Source organism: Lichenostomus cassidix, chromosome 1, assembly GCF_008360975.1.
Source record: "Lichenostomus cassidix isolate B80296 chromosome 1, HeHo_3.0, whole genome shotgun sequence".
In the NCBI taxonomy this organism is placed as follows: Eukaryota; Metazoa; Chordata; class Aves; order Passeriformes; family Meliphagidae; genus Lichenostomus; species Lichenostomus cassidix.
In genome coordinates, this window is record NC_139479.1 from 104,252,030 (window position 1) to 104,267,466 (window position 15,437).

At 39.0% G+C, this 15,437-nt stretch overlaps 1 protein-coding gene across 12 annotated transcripts in view; it reads right to left on the reverse strand.

Moving 5' to 3' along the window:
* The window catches only part of LOC146445479 (uncharacterized), a 335,842-nt gene that overhangs the window by 94,320 nt on the left and 226,085 nt on the right, over positions 1-15,437 (reverse strand). For 8 of the 12 annotated variants that reach the window (XR_014855136.1, XR_014855137.1, XR_014855145.1 and 5 more), the window contains one exon: positions 6,561-6,609. Coding sequence is in view for 3 of the 12 variants with exons in the window: in XM_085074825.1 (XP_084930951.1) it covers positions 6,590-6,609 (20 nt within the window). In the remaining 9 variants the exon portion in view is untranslated. Of the gene's footprint in view, positions 1-6,560; positions 6,610-11,813; positions 11,972-12,557; positions 12,742-13,100; positions 13,399-13,562; positions 13,922-15,437 lie in introns of those variants that run through there. The other 4 variants (XR_014855146.1, XR_014855150.1, XR_014855155.1 and 1 more) reach the window with 4 other exon arrangements.

Consider the following 15,437-nt stretch of genomic DNA (forward strand, 5'->3'; position numbering starts at 1 on the left):
CAGGCAGACAGGGTGTGTAAATTTGCTTTGTGGAGCAGTGAGGCCAACAGTCACACTTAGTGAGGAAGACACCTGGTTGCTCAGGAGGAACAGGTGGTTTTTATCACATTATGGGACATATTCTGCCTTGCCAACTCTCCAGTGCACATCAAAAGAGAAAATCTGAACATTACTTTGAACACTTTTGATGAGAAATTACCTACATATCTTTGATGACATTTGATTAATTTCTCAGTGTCCAATATCCTTCATATTTTAAAGGAAGATACAGTGTCTTAGTGCTGCTCTAGCTTACCCAGTAAGATTTTGCAGCTCGCCATTTTTATCAAGGGTTTGTGATTTATGTGTTCTCAAAGCTTAATTATAGTATGTTACTGAATCCATTGGCAAAACATAGACTCCATATATTCATGGTTTATGTACAAAGGGATTTGTTTAGCATTAGACACACACTATTAGCATTGTGCATGTCTGTTTCACTTAGTGGTAAGAAAAGGCTAAAGTAAAATCCAAACAAAATTACCACAATATTCAAATCCCATTTTGTCTTCAACTATTCTACAAGTATAGGATCTTCCCATGGGCACTTTCTTAGCCATTTAGGAAGCTGCTATGCTGCAGCTGAAATATTTATAATTGGTTTGCATTTGGGGGTTTGGGTTGTTTGGGGGTTTTTGTTTTGGTTGTTTTTTGGGGCTTTTCCCTCATCTATCCAGAATTTGTTAGATAAGAACTTCCCATTATTTAAGCTTTTCTGAAGTAAGATTTTCACATTGAATTTTCAGTGGCACATTTCGGATGTCCTTGGGAACAATGGAGAGAGAAAAAGTAGAGCAGAGAGAATTTGCTCCTAGACCAAGAACTCCAGGAAGGCTGTTCCCAGTTATTTCAGAAAGCAATGGAAGTATTCAGGTACTACACCAGGAAATACAGCTGGAAGCAGGAGCAATGATAAAGGGTGAAAAGACTTCTTTTAACAATGTCATCCACTAAAGTAGCTCTTGCCATACAAATCAGTTTTCCAAACTTGAGACGATAAAGTTAAATTTTCCTGACCAACTCTTTACAAGCTTAAGAACAAGAAGCACTGTGCATAAATTGCCCCTGAAATGTTAGAAAAGTGTGTGTGTTGGGGTGGACAGGGTGAAGTAATAGGAGAATGTGGAAAATGGTGGAGGCAATGGGAAGACAGGCTGAAGAGAACACAAGGGACCCTCTGTGTGTGCACAAGGCACCACCAGTTATTCTTGTCCTTCCTAACACATTTTGCTAATGACTCCACTTGATTCAAACATTCCTTGTAAACCAGACCTTCAGGATCTCTGATTATTGTCACTGTACTCTGCCTCCTTCTTGCTGTCCAGTGCCCAAAATGGGATATCACACTCCAGACTACCAACACAGTCCCAGCTAACAGGGAGTGTCTGTCAACAGCAACTGCACACACTGCACAGACATGCATTTTAGCTGAGCTACTGACAGAAAGAGAAACTCATGTTCTGCCTCTGTGTGACTAGCACAGGTCTTTCCCATGAGAATTCTTTTTGTGTTTCATAAACAAAGATAAAGTTTGGATGTTTTTTAAAACAGTGTCCCAAGATTTGGACAGCTCAGGCCTGGCCAGTCAGGCCTAGGGGGAGGTCTCAGGCTGACCAATCGGAGTGACCTCTGAAAAAACTATATATATATTGAAATCAAAACAATAAAGGCTTTTTTCCTTCTTGCCACTGAGAACTGGGTTCTTTTCTCTGCTAACGGCTCAACAGCAACACCTCTGAACAGCCAAAGCTCTATTCTCAGAGATATACAATATCCCTTTAATCATCTGAACTTGGAAGGCAGTTCTAACAAGAGACTGGATAGCTCAAAATAAAAACCCCTCCTAGTTGCCTCACAGAAAAGTGAAAATAATATTCAGAACATATTTGCTCCTCTGAACCTCTAGTAGTTGAACCAGCACTGATCAGAAACAACCTCAATTCTGAAGAACTTGATTAGCAAACAATAGAAATAGTTATGCAAGACAGGCGAGGAGGGGATATATTTGTCTTCAGTGCTACTGCCACAACTGATGACCCTGGACAAGAATAGAAGGCACAGTGCTCACATTTCTGGCTGAAAGCAGATATTCCTTCACGAGAACTGTAAAAAGCAAGGGTATAATCACTTTGAATGACAACCCTATTAAGAGCTGAGTCTTTAAGCCTCCCTTAAACAGCACTGAAACATTTCAGCTGGATGATATTAGGAAGAAGTAAAATACCTAGGGATGTCAGCCCAGTGAAATGGAGGGCTGATGCTGGGAGAGGACAAGTGATCAGAGTCGCCCAGCTGGATAGCAGAACATGGAGGCTCCTTGGACAACACCTTTGGTGGCCCAAGGACTCTGTCTTGCTGCTGTTCCTGCTGCCCTGGCTACAGACATGCACTGCACAGGTTTCCCAGGCACTGGGGGAAAACCCAAAGGAGGTGAAAGCTCAGGGCAGCAATTACGGCATGGCTGTACCCAAGATTATTTGCAGTGTAACTATCTGTGTGCAGGTCTCATGTAATCTATTTGTAATGGTGTAACACATACTGACCTCCAGCAAATCACTGAGCACACAATTTCTGGTGGTTTCAGTGGTCTTATTTCCATGAGTATGTGAGGCTTATACACAGCCAAAGACTTTGAAACTAGATTTTCTGTATATTTCTGCTATCATGTACTTCATTCTCTCTAAGAATGAACATAAGAACTCACACATTAAAATAATAATTAATGTTTCACATTGTACAAAAACACAAGCACAACAATTGAAGAAGTGCAAAATATGTTTGTCACATGATAGAGTAAGCTGGAAATATTTTAAACAATTTTGCCTCTAAAAAAGGCTGTTTCTTTAAAAATAAAGTTATTTGCAAGGAAATGTGTCAAGTTGCTTGCCATTTAAAAAAACAGAGAGTGTTTTGAAATCGCTCAAATATTCTATTTAGATGTTTTCAAGATTAAAAAGTTCTGGTTTAACGTTCAAAATTATCTTTTTGGTTTTCTTGCTCCCAAAGACTAATATAGATGTAGAAAAAGAAGCCAAAATGAAATATTTCAATATATGCTGATAGCAAATATATAACTTAATCTGATTAATCTTCTGCTTGACCTTTATTTGTAAGATAAATGATAGTTTCTTTTTTCTATTTCAGAGAACAGAAAGTTCTGAAATGTCAAAAAAATCTTGACATACCTGATAATTACTTTTGATCTGTCTTCAAGTTCTATAAAGTCATTTCATTGAAATATTTGAAGAATATTTTTAGCAATATTTTGAATGTATCTTTCCTCTCTGAATTTTTTCATCGTGGCGATATACATTTTAAAAAAACAGTCTTAATATTAAAGAGTATTCCCTTTTTTTCCTGTAGGTTAGTCTTCTCAAGGTCTTAGACAATGATTTCTAATGTATTCTTATAGCAACTGATTGTGAAGCCCCAACCAGAAGTCTTTAAGGTGAAGAATGTGTATCTGGGAGGCATAAAAAGTGCTGGCAGTGCTCCTGATTTAGAAGAAAATATTAAAATCAACAGTTCAGAGCCCAAGACAAAAAAAATGTTCTAAATAGAGATAAAATGCAGCATCAAGCAGGGACTCTCAATTCTTTTTCTGGGTGAAATATGGAGCACTGCACTTGTTGAATGTAGAATACTACCCAAAAAAACAGGATATAGATGTTCAGAATAGGAAATCCTTGCAAAATTGGCAATACAAAGGAGCAATGGTATCATATATATGTAACAGTTTCTGCACTCACAGTCATCAACTCACTGGCCTCTTATAGAATTGCACTGTATGTCTGGCAGAGGTGTCCACCCCAGAGGAGCAGTGCTGAGCTGTTTGAGCTACACTGGACAGGTTTGCTGCCCTCGAGGGGTGATGTATCTTTGATGGGTTGTTTTCTGCATCTATTGGTCAGGGCAAGATCTTCGCCATCCCATAAAGTGCCTTTTCCATGCCTCTTGATGCACAGCCCCAAAACACTTTTCAACAGCTTCCCCACTCAGGGCAGCATTTTAATTTTCAAGTAACTGGAATGTGATCATCAAAAAGCACTCAAAATTCTGCAGATGCCAAGGATGCAACCTCCCCAATAATTTATTTTTTCAGTAAGCTACTTCTTTTATCTAAACCACCTGACCTTCTGTGGAAACTGACTCTTTATACAAAATGGTTATGTTCAAAACTGTGAGCAAGGCAGTTGCAAGGGTCTGGCCAGGGCTGGTCTCTGATGGGAGCAGCCAGTTTAAAGGAGTGACTATTAACAAGTCTTAATTGAAGTAGAGTGTGATTTAAGTGCCAGGGTGCATTCATTTTGCACATTTTCACATCTGAATTCTTTTAGACCTTTCTAAGTTTGATGTCAAATGGCATTGTGCCAGAAAAATACCAAAACTTATAATGGTTCAGTGCTAAAATCCTACCTTCTGGGCAAACAGTGATTTAAATGTGGTTTAATATTAAATGTATGTGCATGTGTTAGTAAATACATCCTTGTAAAGCAGTCACTGGAAGAACAAATTTGAAGACTTTATGTCACAATAAAACATTTATAATATACCATAGCCATCACAATGTATACACATTAAAAAAAGGTCAGATGTACTAGCAGCCAGTATTGATGAAAATATTGATGAAACAGCATCTTCATTATGACGTTATTAATATCCTTCTTATTGATTATCATCCATTTCATTGTATCCTCAAGATGCCCCTGTTCACAGAGCAGATGCAATGAGCTGCTCTACACCCTTTGTCTCAGAGGCATGAAATTGCTAAAACCAGAGCACTCTTAGCAGCACCAGGATCACAGCAAGTTATTATGTCATTCCAGAAAAATCAAACACACAAGGCAATTTGCCACTGAGGTTGATTTTTGCATCCCTCACTGCCTTTGTATCATCAATGCCTTTGTAAGAACTTACAAGCTCTCAGACAGAAAAGCTATTGCAAAAACTTAAGTACAGACTACATGTTAAGTTTTATATTAAAAATTATTTGATCTCAGCAGCCATTTTTCTGACAAAATCTGCAAATTATTCTGATATTTACACACTTCAAAAGAGGGTTTAGATTCTGCTTAGTCAAGAAAGAAAGACTTAAATGGAAAAAGCAACTTGTAAGTGAAAGAGTCCAACTAAGAGGAAATATACAGAAATCCATTTGATTTACTCAGTGTCAGTATTTCCCTAAAATAAAATGCTAAGGATTAGACTCTCACTTGAAAAAGATGGCTACAAATCACATCTGTGGAAGTAAGTAAAGAAAATATGTGTGAAGATCAGGCAATATGACACACGACATCCTAAAAAATCTCTCTTATCATTTAGCAGCTTGGCCAATAGTCCAAGACCCTCAGACTAATAGATCACATCTTTCATTTTTTTCAAAACCAATTCAAAGTCATAGTTATGAGTAACTGGTGCAGTGCAATAAGAAGAGCCAGTAAGAACATGGCAGGCACAACATTCTTCCCTTGTGCTTGTTCCAAGCAGCAGCAGTAACTAAAACTTCTGGAACTGCAAACACTTACTTCTAAAACCAGGATTCTATTTTAATAGCAACATTTCCAGGGCAAATGTGAGCTTTAACAAAATCAAGGGGATATTAGGATAAACAGGGTGTTTATTTAGCTAAAACAACAGATCTGTAATCTTCTCTCAGAAATATTTTAAAGCCCAGCACCTTTTCTAATTTTGTTCTATTTTCTTCCAGATAGCGCAACTAAGGATGCATCATGGAAGCCTATAAGTAGAGTTTTTTCTGCTTTCTGTGTGAAGCCAAATTAAAGGTCTATTTTCAACATATATTTTTCTTGTTTCCTGATTATTTACTTATCTTGAAAATTTGTTTAAAGTAACTGAATCCTAATGTTTTACAATATCATTTATTTCACTGCTCTGAAAACAAACAAACAAACCCACACAAATTTGCTACATCAACCTGGCAAAAAATGAAATCACTAGCAAGGAATGACCTCTCATATTTTCATGAAATAAGTGTTAATATTTTCCAGATAAATTTTGCATATTTGCCACAGCTCAGCTATGAACTACTCACAAAAACACTTAAGAACACAATGTGAACACAAAATCCTACTGCCTGTTGTCTAAAGACACCTCGATTTTACAGAGGGGGTGTTGATGCCTCCAACCTTTTTATTACCTGAAAAACCATCAACAGCTTTATAACAACAAATGCAATACAGTTCAGTTTGCATTTGCAAAATTCCCCTTTTAAAATGGCAGATGTGTGCCAGCACATCTGGAAACCACTTTTAATTATACTTTCCTCAAGTGGGAAAGCAGTAGCTTGTACCCATAGCGAAGGTTTTATATCTGACCACACAAATGCTTGCAACCACCTGTGCTTTACACTGATTTTCATTATAGACTGTATCACATTACTGCCCTATTATTCCAGAATGCCATTTGAAGCTGTTGTGTGACTAAGCTGCATCAAGTGTGGTCTTGAAAAGGCCTCTACTCTACAAAAATGTAATAAACTTGATTGCAGTTAGGGTACTTACCACTGAGGGTATCACAATATGAATGCTCCTCAAGTTGGCTCCTCTTTCTCTGAAAGTCATAAAAGGTATACATTAACAATCATTATTGCCAGTCTGGGAATTGGAATTTACCAAACTAATGTATGTCCCCAAATGAGATACCTTGTAAGTATTTGGAATTTCTTTCCAGTATTTGTTTTGTTCCTATTATTAATGCAGCACTATTTTAGTCAAATACTCTGCTGCTTCGGTCATGTTCTGAGATCACAAAAAGCACTTTTAGCTGTGATCTGCCAGCATAACATGATTTCAGTTCCATCATCAATATTTTCATAGCTTCCAACATTGGGAGTTACACGACAAGGTTGGGTTTTCAAAACTCAAACCTTCCTCCCCTACTTGCCCCACTCAAGTGTAATAGCTTTTATACATCACTGCTCCTCATTTCTCACAATTAAAATAAAGTTTCAGACATCTGCAAAACTCTTCTTCACAACACTCTTTCTATGTTTTGGAAGATTGTAATGTTGACATGCAAGATTTTGTATGTCCCAGTGGAAGGGAAGGGTCAACCATTTGTAACACTCAGCCACTGGGAGATGTGGCATACCCAGGGACAGACGTCTCAGAAATGGACACCAGGATGTGCAAATTTGTAAAACACGAAGTACCTCATTTTACAGACTATGTTTTAGGCTAATTTGCTCTGCTGACCTGCACAATGTGCAAGTAACATCAAAAGCACCCAAACATCCCATCAGTATAATTTATTCTCCTTAATAATCCATTACTATGATTGAAAGAAAGTCTTCCACATAGTTATACATCTAAGAAACCACATTCACCTGTCTCATACTTTCTGCCTATAATTCAGGTTTTAAACTTTGCTGTAACTCATGAAGCCCCAGGCAGGGCTAATCCCTCACTGTCCCAGTGCCCTGCCTGCAAAACTTCTCCACACTCTGCCAAGGGCTCTGGGATCGCAGCTGAAAGGCGCTCTCCCCACCCTGAGAAAGGCTCAGGACAGAGCTCAGATCCCAGCCCAGCCGCTGTGCTCCCTCTCTCCCAGGCAGAACAAATGCTCTGTGCACTCACAAGTGCCTTGGCTCTGCTCTCTGCTCCGCGCAGCTGCTCCGAGGCCGCGGGGCCCAGTGCCCCCAGCTCAGCACCCCTGGGAGCAGGCAGGGCTCGCCGGGTCAGCACAGAGCCAGCAGCAGGCTTTGCTTTCATGCACCTTTTTGTTCGCTCATCTCAGAGCCTCACATGTGACACCTGGTAGGCATTTCGACATCCACCCAGCTATTAGGCGTTCAAATTATATGGGGGGTGTTCGCTGGGTCACGTATACAACTTCTGCAAAAATATCTATAATATTCTAAGACTGAGTATTTCAGCAGTCCATAACCCCACTACTGTAAAAGCATAACTTGATTTCACATGCAAATACATTTATTACCCGTGCAAAGAAGGCACAATATTCCTACTACTATTCTTTAGCTAGCTGCAGTAACATATTTACATTGCTAAAAACAATTCTTATATCTGTGAATTACTTAAAAGCAAAAAGGATCATTATATGCTTTAAAACACAGACACACTCTGCATGTAACTTGTTAAAGGTTTTCCAACTAAAAACATTTATAGGGCAAACAAAGACCGAAGCACTCTACGGTACTCTAAAAAAGATAAAAATATCCTTTTTTTGTTTGAAGATCAAGGTACCCTGGAATCAACCTTATTGAAAGAAAATTGTGCCTGATTATCAAAACAACAGGCCTAGAATGTAAATTCATTTCATCTTGGACCTACACAAATGCAGCATTTTAATGGGGATACACTAGAAGACGTGTAGCTGCACATACTGAACTCCACTTGAAATGGTGATATGAATTCATAAATCAAGGTCAGGAACAAGAGTCATTTCTAGGAGGAGAGAAGGACAAGGACTGTAAATGGGCAAAATAAGCACTCAGTCTCGGCTTCTTTACAACACAAGGAAAACACATTCAAGTCTTTTACTCAGTAAACCTTCCTCTTTGAGGAGTGCCAATGAAGACAAGGAAGCTGCTTGAGTAGGATAGCAATGCCAGTCAAGCTGGTGCCATCAGGAACTAAGGGGGAAGAGCAGCCAGGTCACAGGCTGTGGGATCCAAAGACATGTAGTCAGGGGGATTCTCTCTGCTGACTGCAATGGGCACTGGATCAGTCCCTTGCCCTTACACCTCTCTAACTATCCCACTCATAACGCTGTCATCATGAGCTTAAGGATGTGACTGGGAAGGAGAGAAGAAATGTCTTTGAAGTCACGAAATACATCCAAGATTCTGGATACCTGCCATCTTAAAACACTGAGCCGAGCACACTCGGCCTCAGCAGCAGGTTAACAGTCTGGAAGCAAGGAGCAAAGAGAAGAAAAATCCCATCATGGGTGCATCCTTCCTGCCTCACTCCTTCTGATTCCAGGCATTTTGGGTGCACTGAGCCGTAGCCCCATGGCCAGGCAGTCAGGCAGCCCCCACGCCTGCAGCCACGCTGGAGCCTGCTCGTCATGCTGCTGTTCCTGAGCCCTACTGGAAAACAGCGCCGCAGCCAGGGACTGGTGCTTGGGGCTGGTGCTTGGGACTGCACATAGCTGAGGAAGGGAAAGCACGTGGGCTTAGGTAAAGGGTGCTGGAGAGGCTGAGCAGGCAGAGAGATTGCTCCCAGGAACAGGGAGCAGTCGGCAAAGCAGCAGCACTTTCCCCAGAGCAGGGTGGATGTTGTGCCTGTTGTCCCCTATAGCGAACTGACTGAAAATACTAAAAAGTCTTTGCAATCGTATTGGTCCTGCCAAGGGAGCCTGACTGGCAGCACAATGCATCTTTGTTCTCAATTAAAAACATTATTTGGGTGCAGTTATTATTTAAAAGCCAAGAGGAATAAGATTTTGTGATTGTAACCATAATTTGTCGATTGAAGCAAATGTTTTAAAGAGTCAAGGTTTGGTAGAGAAAGAAGAGGGAATAATAACAACCACTACTATAACTACATGTAGCCTTCATCCAGCCAGTACAATTTTACTCGTATTCTGAAATCAGTGCACCATAATCACAAACCAAAATCGTGGCCATAGTGAAAACCCACATACGACACGTGCGGATGTGGAGGGATTCCATCAGGACATTACATTACTGGATACTGCAAGTACCCTGCCTGCTCTGTTCTCCTTTCCCTGAGAACATAGAGAAACCGTGGCTATTCTAATACTGAAAAATGGGAGGCAGAGCAAGAAAGAAGTGGAGAGAATTTGTGTTAAATTGGATTTTCTTGTCTCCTCCTGTAGTTTTTATCACCCAGATGACAAAACATTATCATTAGCAGTTTATACCAAAAGTTAACATTTGCCCATGGTTTTCTATTTTCTCTAAACCACAAAGGTTGGAGTCTGTTTTGCACTCCCCTTATCTTACTCTGTTACTTTAGAATCTAAGAGTGCACTGTGCACATTAATCTTTCATGGCAGAGTTCACTGAAGTTCTGCCAAAATTCAATAATTATGTTCCATCCAATCCAGCAATTTATTTATCTCATTGCTGGAATTTAGAACATATAAAACAAAGTGCTTAGTTTATATGAATGAAATCCTTGCTAAAAAAACCCCAAAACCAACAAACCCATAAGACAAAACAAAACAGCCCTGTTTACTTTCCAAGGTTTTAAAACACGCTGCAGAATCTACTGAGGAATAAAGCTATTTTTACAAGACCAATGTTTTCTTGATAAACTGAAAGTGTTCCATGATGTTTAGGGTTATTTTTCTTTCATATAAGTCAAAGTATTTTATAAATACATTTATAACTTTTATTCAAAAGCATAACAATATGTACCACTTATACTGCACTACAAAAATATGAAATATTAATGTCTAATGATCAATAAAAATGCCAACTAAAAGGCAAGAATTTGTTTTTTGAATGGAAAATAAATTTATTTGCTGCACTGAATTGGGTAACTGAGAGTTCAATAGTTCTATGGAGCAAAATCTAAGATACAAAATTACATCTAACTTAAGCTTAATAATTGCACTCTTTCATGATATGTTTGCAAACAAATAGAAAACATAAAGCCCTCCAAGCAGGAAGATTAGAGACACATTATTCCTGAGGGCTGTTAAAAAAGGCACAATGGAGAATACTTTGTATTCTTCATCTTTTGTAATTTTAGGAAAAGTAACTAACCAGTTATTTATCAACCTATTTATAAAGAAGAAACATTTATCTACTGGTTTGGGATTTAAAAATAGAATGCAGTATCTATGAACTTTAAAGTTATGAATACAGAATGCTTATTTATCTGATGAAAACATGACTTTTTTGTCTGTTCATACAGACAATAGATTTCTTGATGAAGGAAAATGTTAATTTGGTGTCTGCAATCAAAAGCCAAATTTATAATGCTTTATGTTTTTAAGAAAAACTTTGTTACTTCATATATTAGATTTTATATTTCAGATATGCTATCAGAAATACATTTTATTCTGGGTTTAAAAACTGTTTAAAAGTTTTTGGAGCATAACTTGCTGTGATTTATAACACAACGCTTCACCAACCAAAATAGAAAAGAAAACCTCTAGAAATAGTACACTAGCATGTGTTCCTTATTTCACAGTAACATTCTAGGCAAAAACTAGGAATATCACAGTAAAACATTTTAAAGTTAGTTTTGCAGTAATAAGGTGGGTATGTGCATATTTTAAATTAACAGTACCTAATTCAGTAATTCAAGAAATTACTTCTACGCACCGGCAAATAAATTCCATAACGATTTGCAAAAACTCTACCATCACATTTACATTTGCACCCAGTATGATCATTTTCTGACAGTGCTTTACATTAAAATAGGATTCAACAGTGATGCATTTTTTCCCTGCTGTAAAACTTTTCAAAAGCCTCAGAAAAATGCAATTTAGTTATATGAGTTTTCTTTTACTAATGTTCCCCATCTATTCTATTGCAACATGTTCATCTTGTCTGCTTATTTTCACTGCAAATATAACGTGTTATAGTTAAACTTGTAGGAGACTTTTGAGTGCTGTAACTCAGTCTGCTGCAATGTAACAATGAACAAACTCTCCCAGGCAAGTTACATGAAAGTACCGATTCTGAGGAGTCTGTAAAGCTTGAGCTTTTTCCCAGTGTAGCTGTGTCTTGCATTATGTAATAAAGGCAACACACACACACACACACACCCAACACCTTACAGAAAACGTACAGTTTAACAGAAGAGAGACAATACCTGTAAAGCCCATTTTAACAGCAGCAAAAAGGGATCAAGGCTGGGGCAGGGGGCAGGGGAAGGTGCGAAAAGGCTGTTCCATGTCGATATTGCTGCCGAAAGATGGTGTTGCTAATAACTAAACAACACACACAGGAAGGCACGAGCAACTCCTCAGCTACAGCCACAAGTGCAGAAATGTAAAATAAAAATACCTGACAAAATTGCTGGCTCACGCATTTTGCCTTTACATTGAACACACGTGGAAACAACACTGAGGTAGAGCATACACAGCATGTAATAGGAGGTCCCTGATTTCCAGTTGCTGGGTTGCTTTGTTAAATACAGATTAAATTCACAGAACGTTCAAGTGTACAATAATAATGTATTCACTTACAGTGCCAAACTTGTTTATATAATATCAGCGAGGAATAATCACCCATTTATTGCACTGATGATCTCCACAAATTTCAGAACTCCGAGCACACTTGAAACGTGAACTTTTGCAGCTCCTTATTAATGTTTAGACTAACTCCCTTTCCCCCTTTTTAACAACAAAGGACTACCCAGCTCCTGTTCCCTGTCTTGCAGATCAGATCCATACCCACATTTCAAGGAAATGGGAAAAATCCAAAGGCACATCTGAGATTTTCCTCGCAAATTTCCCCCCAGTGGATCCAAGCATGTATTTTAAAAAGAGATATATCAAAAAGCTCTGCTCATACAATTCAAACAAAGAAACTTCTCAAAAATATCATTACTTACTGTTCACTGAGCATAATTTACTGAGATTAAAAGTTTAAAGATTCATCTGCTTTACATCCACAAGTGTTTTAAGCAACCCCTAATACTGTATCTTGCTTAAATGTGACAATTAGTGCTGCTTTGGCATGTTGAAAAATACAAAGATACCAACGATCCTCATTATGCCTTAGCTCTCTGTAGCCTGGTTTTTGGAGGTGCGTAAGCTGCGGAAATTTAGAATGATAATAGCAACAATTTGGTGCACGAGGAAAAAACAGACCCTCCCCCCCGAATGCTCCAGATATACTGTATAAAGTCATTTTGACATGCCTACACAACTGGTTGTGGCAGCTTTCAGACATGATTCCTAATCACAAAAAAATGCTTCAGGTTCTTTTAGAGAAAGCTTGCCTTGGGAAGTTGATTTTGGCCAAGTGCCAAAATCATGTGCAAAAAGGGGCCCTCATTATCAATTCATGGCAGCCTTCAGCGCTGACAAAAAATGTGACCCAACAGGCTAAAGCAACAACTAAAATTAAAAAGTATGAGACAAAGACAACTTACTTAATATTCCTTCCATCGCCACGTTAAACTTTTCCGTAATTAAACCCTTGTTAGTTCAAAGCAGTTTTCAACTACTTTTAAATGATTGCACAGGCAGTCTGTAACAGTGGAAAGCTTTCCCTGTAAATTCTCCCCAGCCACTCCACTTCTAACAACATTTGGGTCTGACAGCAGAACTTTTTTGCTCTGCGTCCCTGCAAGAAACCCCTCTCCAAAAAGAAGCGAGACGTCCGCGCGTATTCCAGCGAAAACTCAGCAGATCATTACAAGCTTTTGCGAGCAGTAAAGGCATAGGAGGAGTGAGGAGGAGGGAGGAGAGAAAAGGCTTGAGACGCAGGAGCAGCTATTTCCTAAACTTTCTAAAAAGCTTATCAAAACGGGCATGCAAACTTGAAGCAATCTCAATTAACAGTGCTCGCTGCCCCGCTCTCCCATAAAAGCAGATTTGATACACAGCCTTACCTAGATGTCGTCTGGCTTTTCTGTGGATCAAAAAGTTTCCTGCCTAAGCACAGAGATATTCTTTCACAAACCATAAAGGCCCCTTTTATTAATCCAGCACTGTAACAGCCCACTTTCTACACCACGTTGAGAGCAGGATGCGTCAGCTTTCGAGAGAAAAACAGTCTTAACACACAATTAGTGGCAGATTGTATAATAGAGGATTTATCTTAAAGAGTGAAAAGGCATTTTTTAAAAAGCAAAGAGGGTGCGGTCAGATGTTAGGCTATCCCTGAGAAAAGGGGCCTAGGCTGCACTAGTACCTAAATACTAGCAGAAGCTTACTGGGAAGGGAGCCAATGGAATGACTTTGTTTGACCCAGCTGCCAATCTCTCCTGAAGCACTGCGCCAGACTAAACACTGACACTATTTTAACTCAAATCAGGCTACAGCAGCTGTTTGCTTTCCGGCTCTCAGCTATGCACCATGGCCATGATGACTCTGCACAGCACATATGATAGAGCTGGGGCACTTCTGCTAAAATATGTTCCATGTTTGTGCTGGTGGTATAGAAGTGGGGGCTGAGGTAGCAGTTTTGGGGGGTTTCTTTCTTCCCTTTTTTATTTTTTTAATTTTATTATTTCTCTGCCTCCATTTTCCCCAAATTCAACTAAAAATGAGAATCGAGGTTCACAGAAAATTCAGAATTGCAAGTCAGGGGAAGAAGAAAAGTTCCTGCTCGGAACTGACAAGAATCAGAATATATTGTAAAGATGTGTGTGTGCGTGCACGAATCCAAAATCCACCTACTACTTCAAATGATTTATTTTCCTCTTGCTAGTTGCTCTAAAATTCATCAGTATATAATTAATCAACAGATTCTCCCTCTCATTTTAAACTGTAAAAAGAAAGTGCATATATATATGTGTGTGTGTGTGTGTGTGTATGCTAAGAAGTAGGCATTAGGTCTGTGCATACGTGCACACATTTACATATGCATCCAGATTCTGATCCAAATTACAGCAGTGCAAATTGCACTGTTAGCAATGAAGTTATTACAGGTTAAAACTGAGGATGGAATTCGATAGCCAATTTACATATGAAAGCATATGAGACTGAAAAAACCATAGGCATTAGTAGTAACAGGCGTATGGCGTGGAGGTTGGCACGTTTTTTCTAATTCAAAAAAAGTCAAGGGAGAGTTGCAGCAACAGAAACAAAGCACATACACATTGAAACTCCAATGGAGGCTTCTAAAGCACAGGGGATGTGGCATAATCCAACATGGCACCTATGAGCTTGCAGCATTTACACCTAGACTCAGACTTGGGCCAAAACTTTTTTTCCTCCCACCCTGCCACAGAAGGTTGCTGGCTAGTCTCAAACACTGCATGTCATGATAACTTACTCAATTAGTAAAAAAAGAAATCAGAAGAATACACCCACCTAAAAGCAAAAGGCACAGGGAATGAACCCCACGCTTTACAGTGAATATAAAAGTGTGTGGAAGGTTGGCTCCTGACATGTGAATGCCTTCAGTAAGCACGGGTGGTTCAACAGGTATACTCAACAGAGATAACAGAGAAAAAAACTACTAAATGGAAATGGAAAAAATAAACAAATAAGAATTAAAAAAAAAAAAAAAAGAAAAAACCCCCAAAAAAATCTATTCTGTAAAAGCTGAGTCTGTTGCTCTACCACAGACTGTTGGCACCAACTGATTTCCACAAGCCGTGCAGCAGCCTCCTACCAAAAACCAGTGGAAGTCATTCATATTGCACAACCTCAAATCTCACTAACTACACTCCCCTCTCACTGGTCCTCAAGTACGTTAACAGTTTAAGAAAAGGTCCTGGAAAAGATCTTAAATAACCCACCATAAAATGAATATGGGC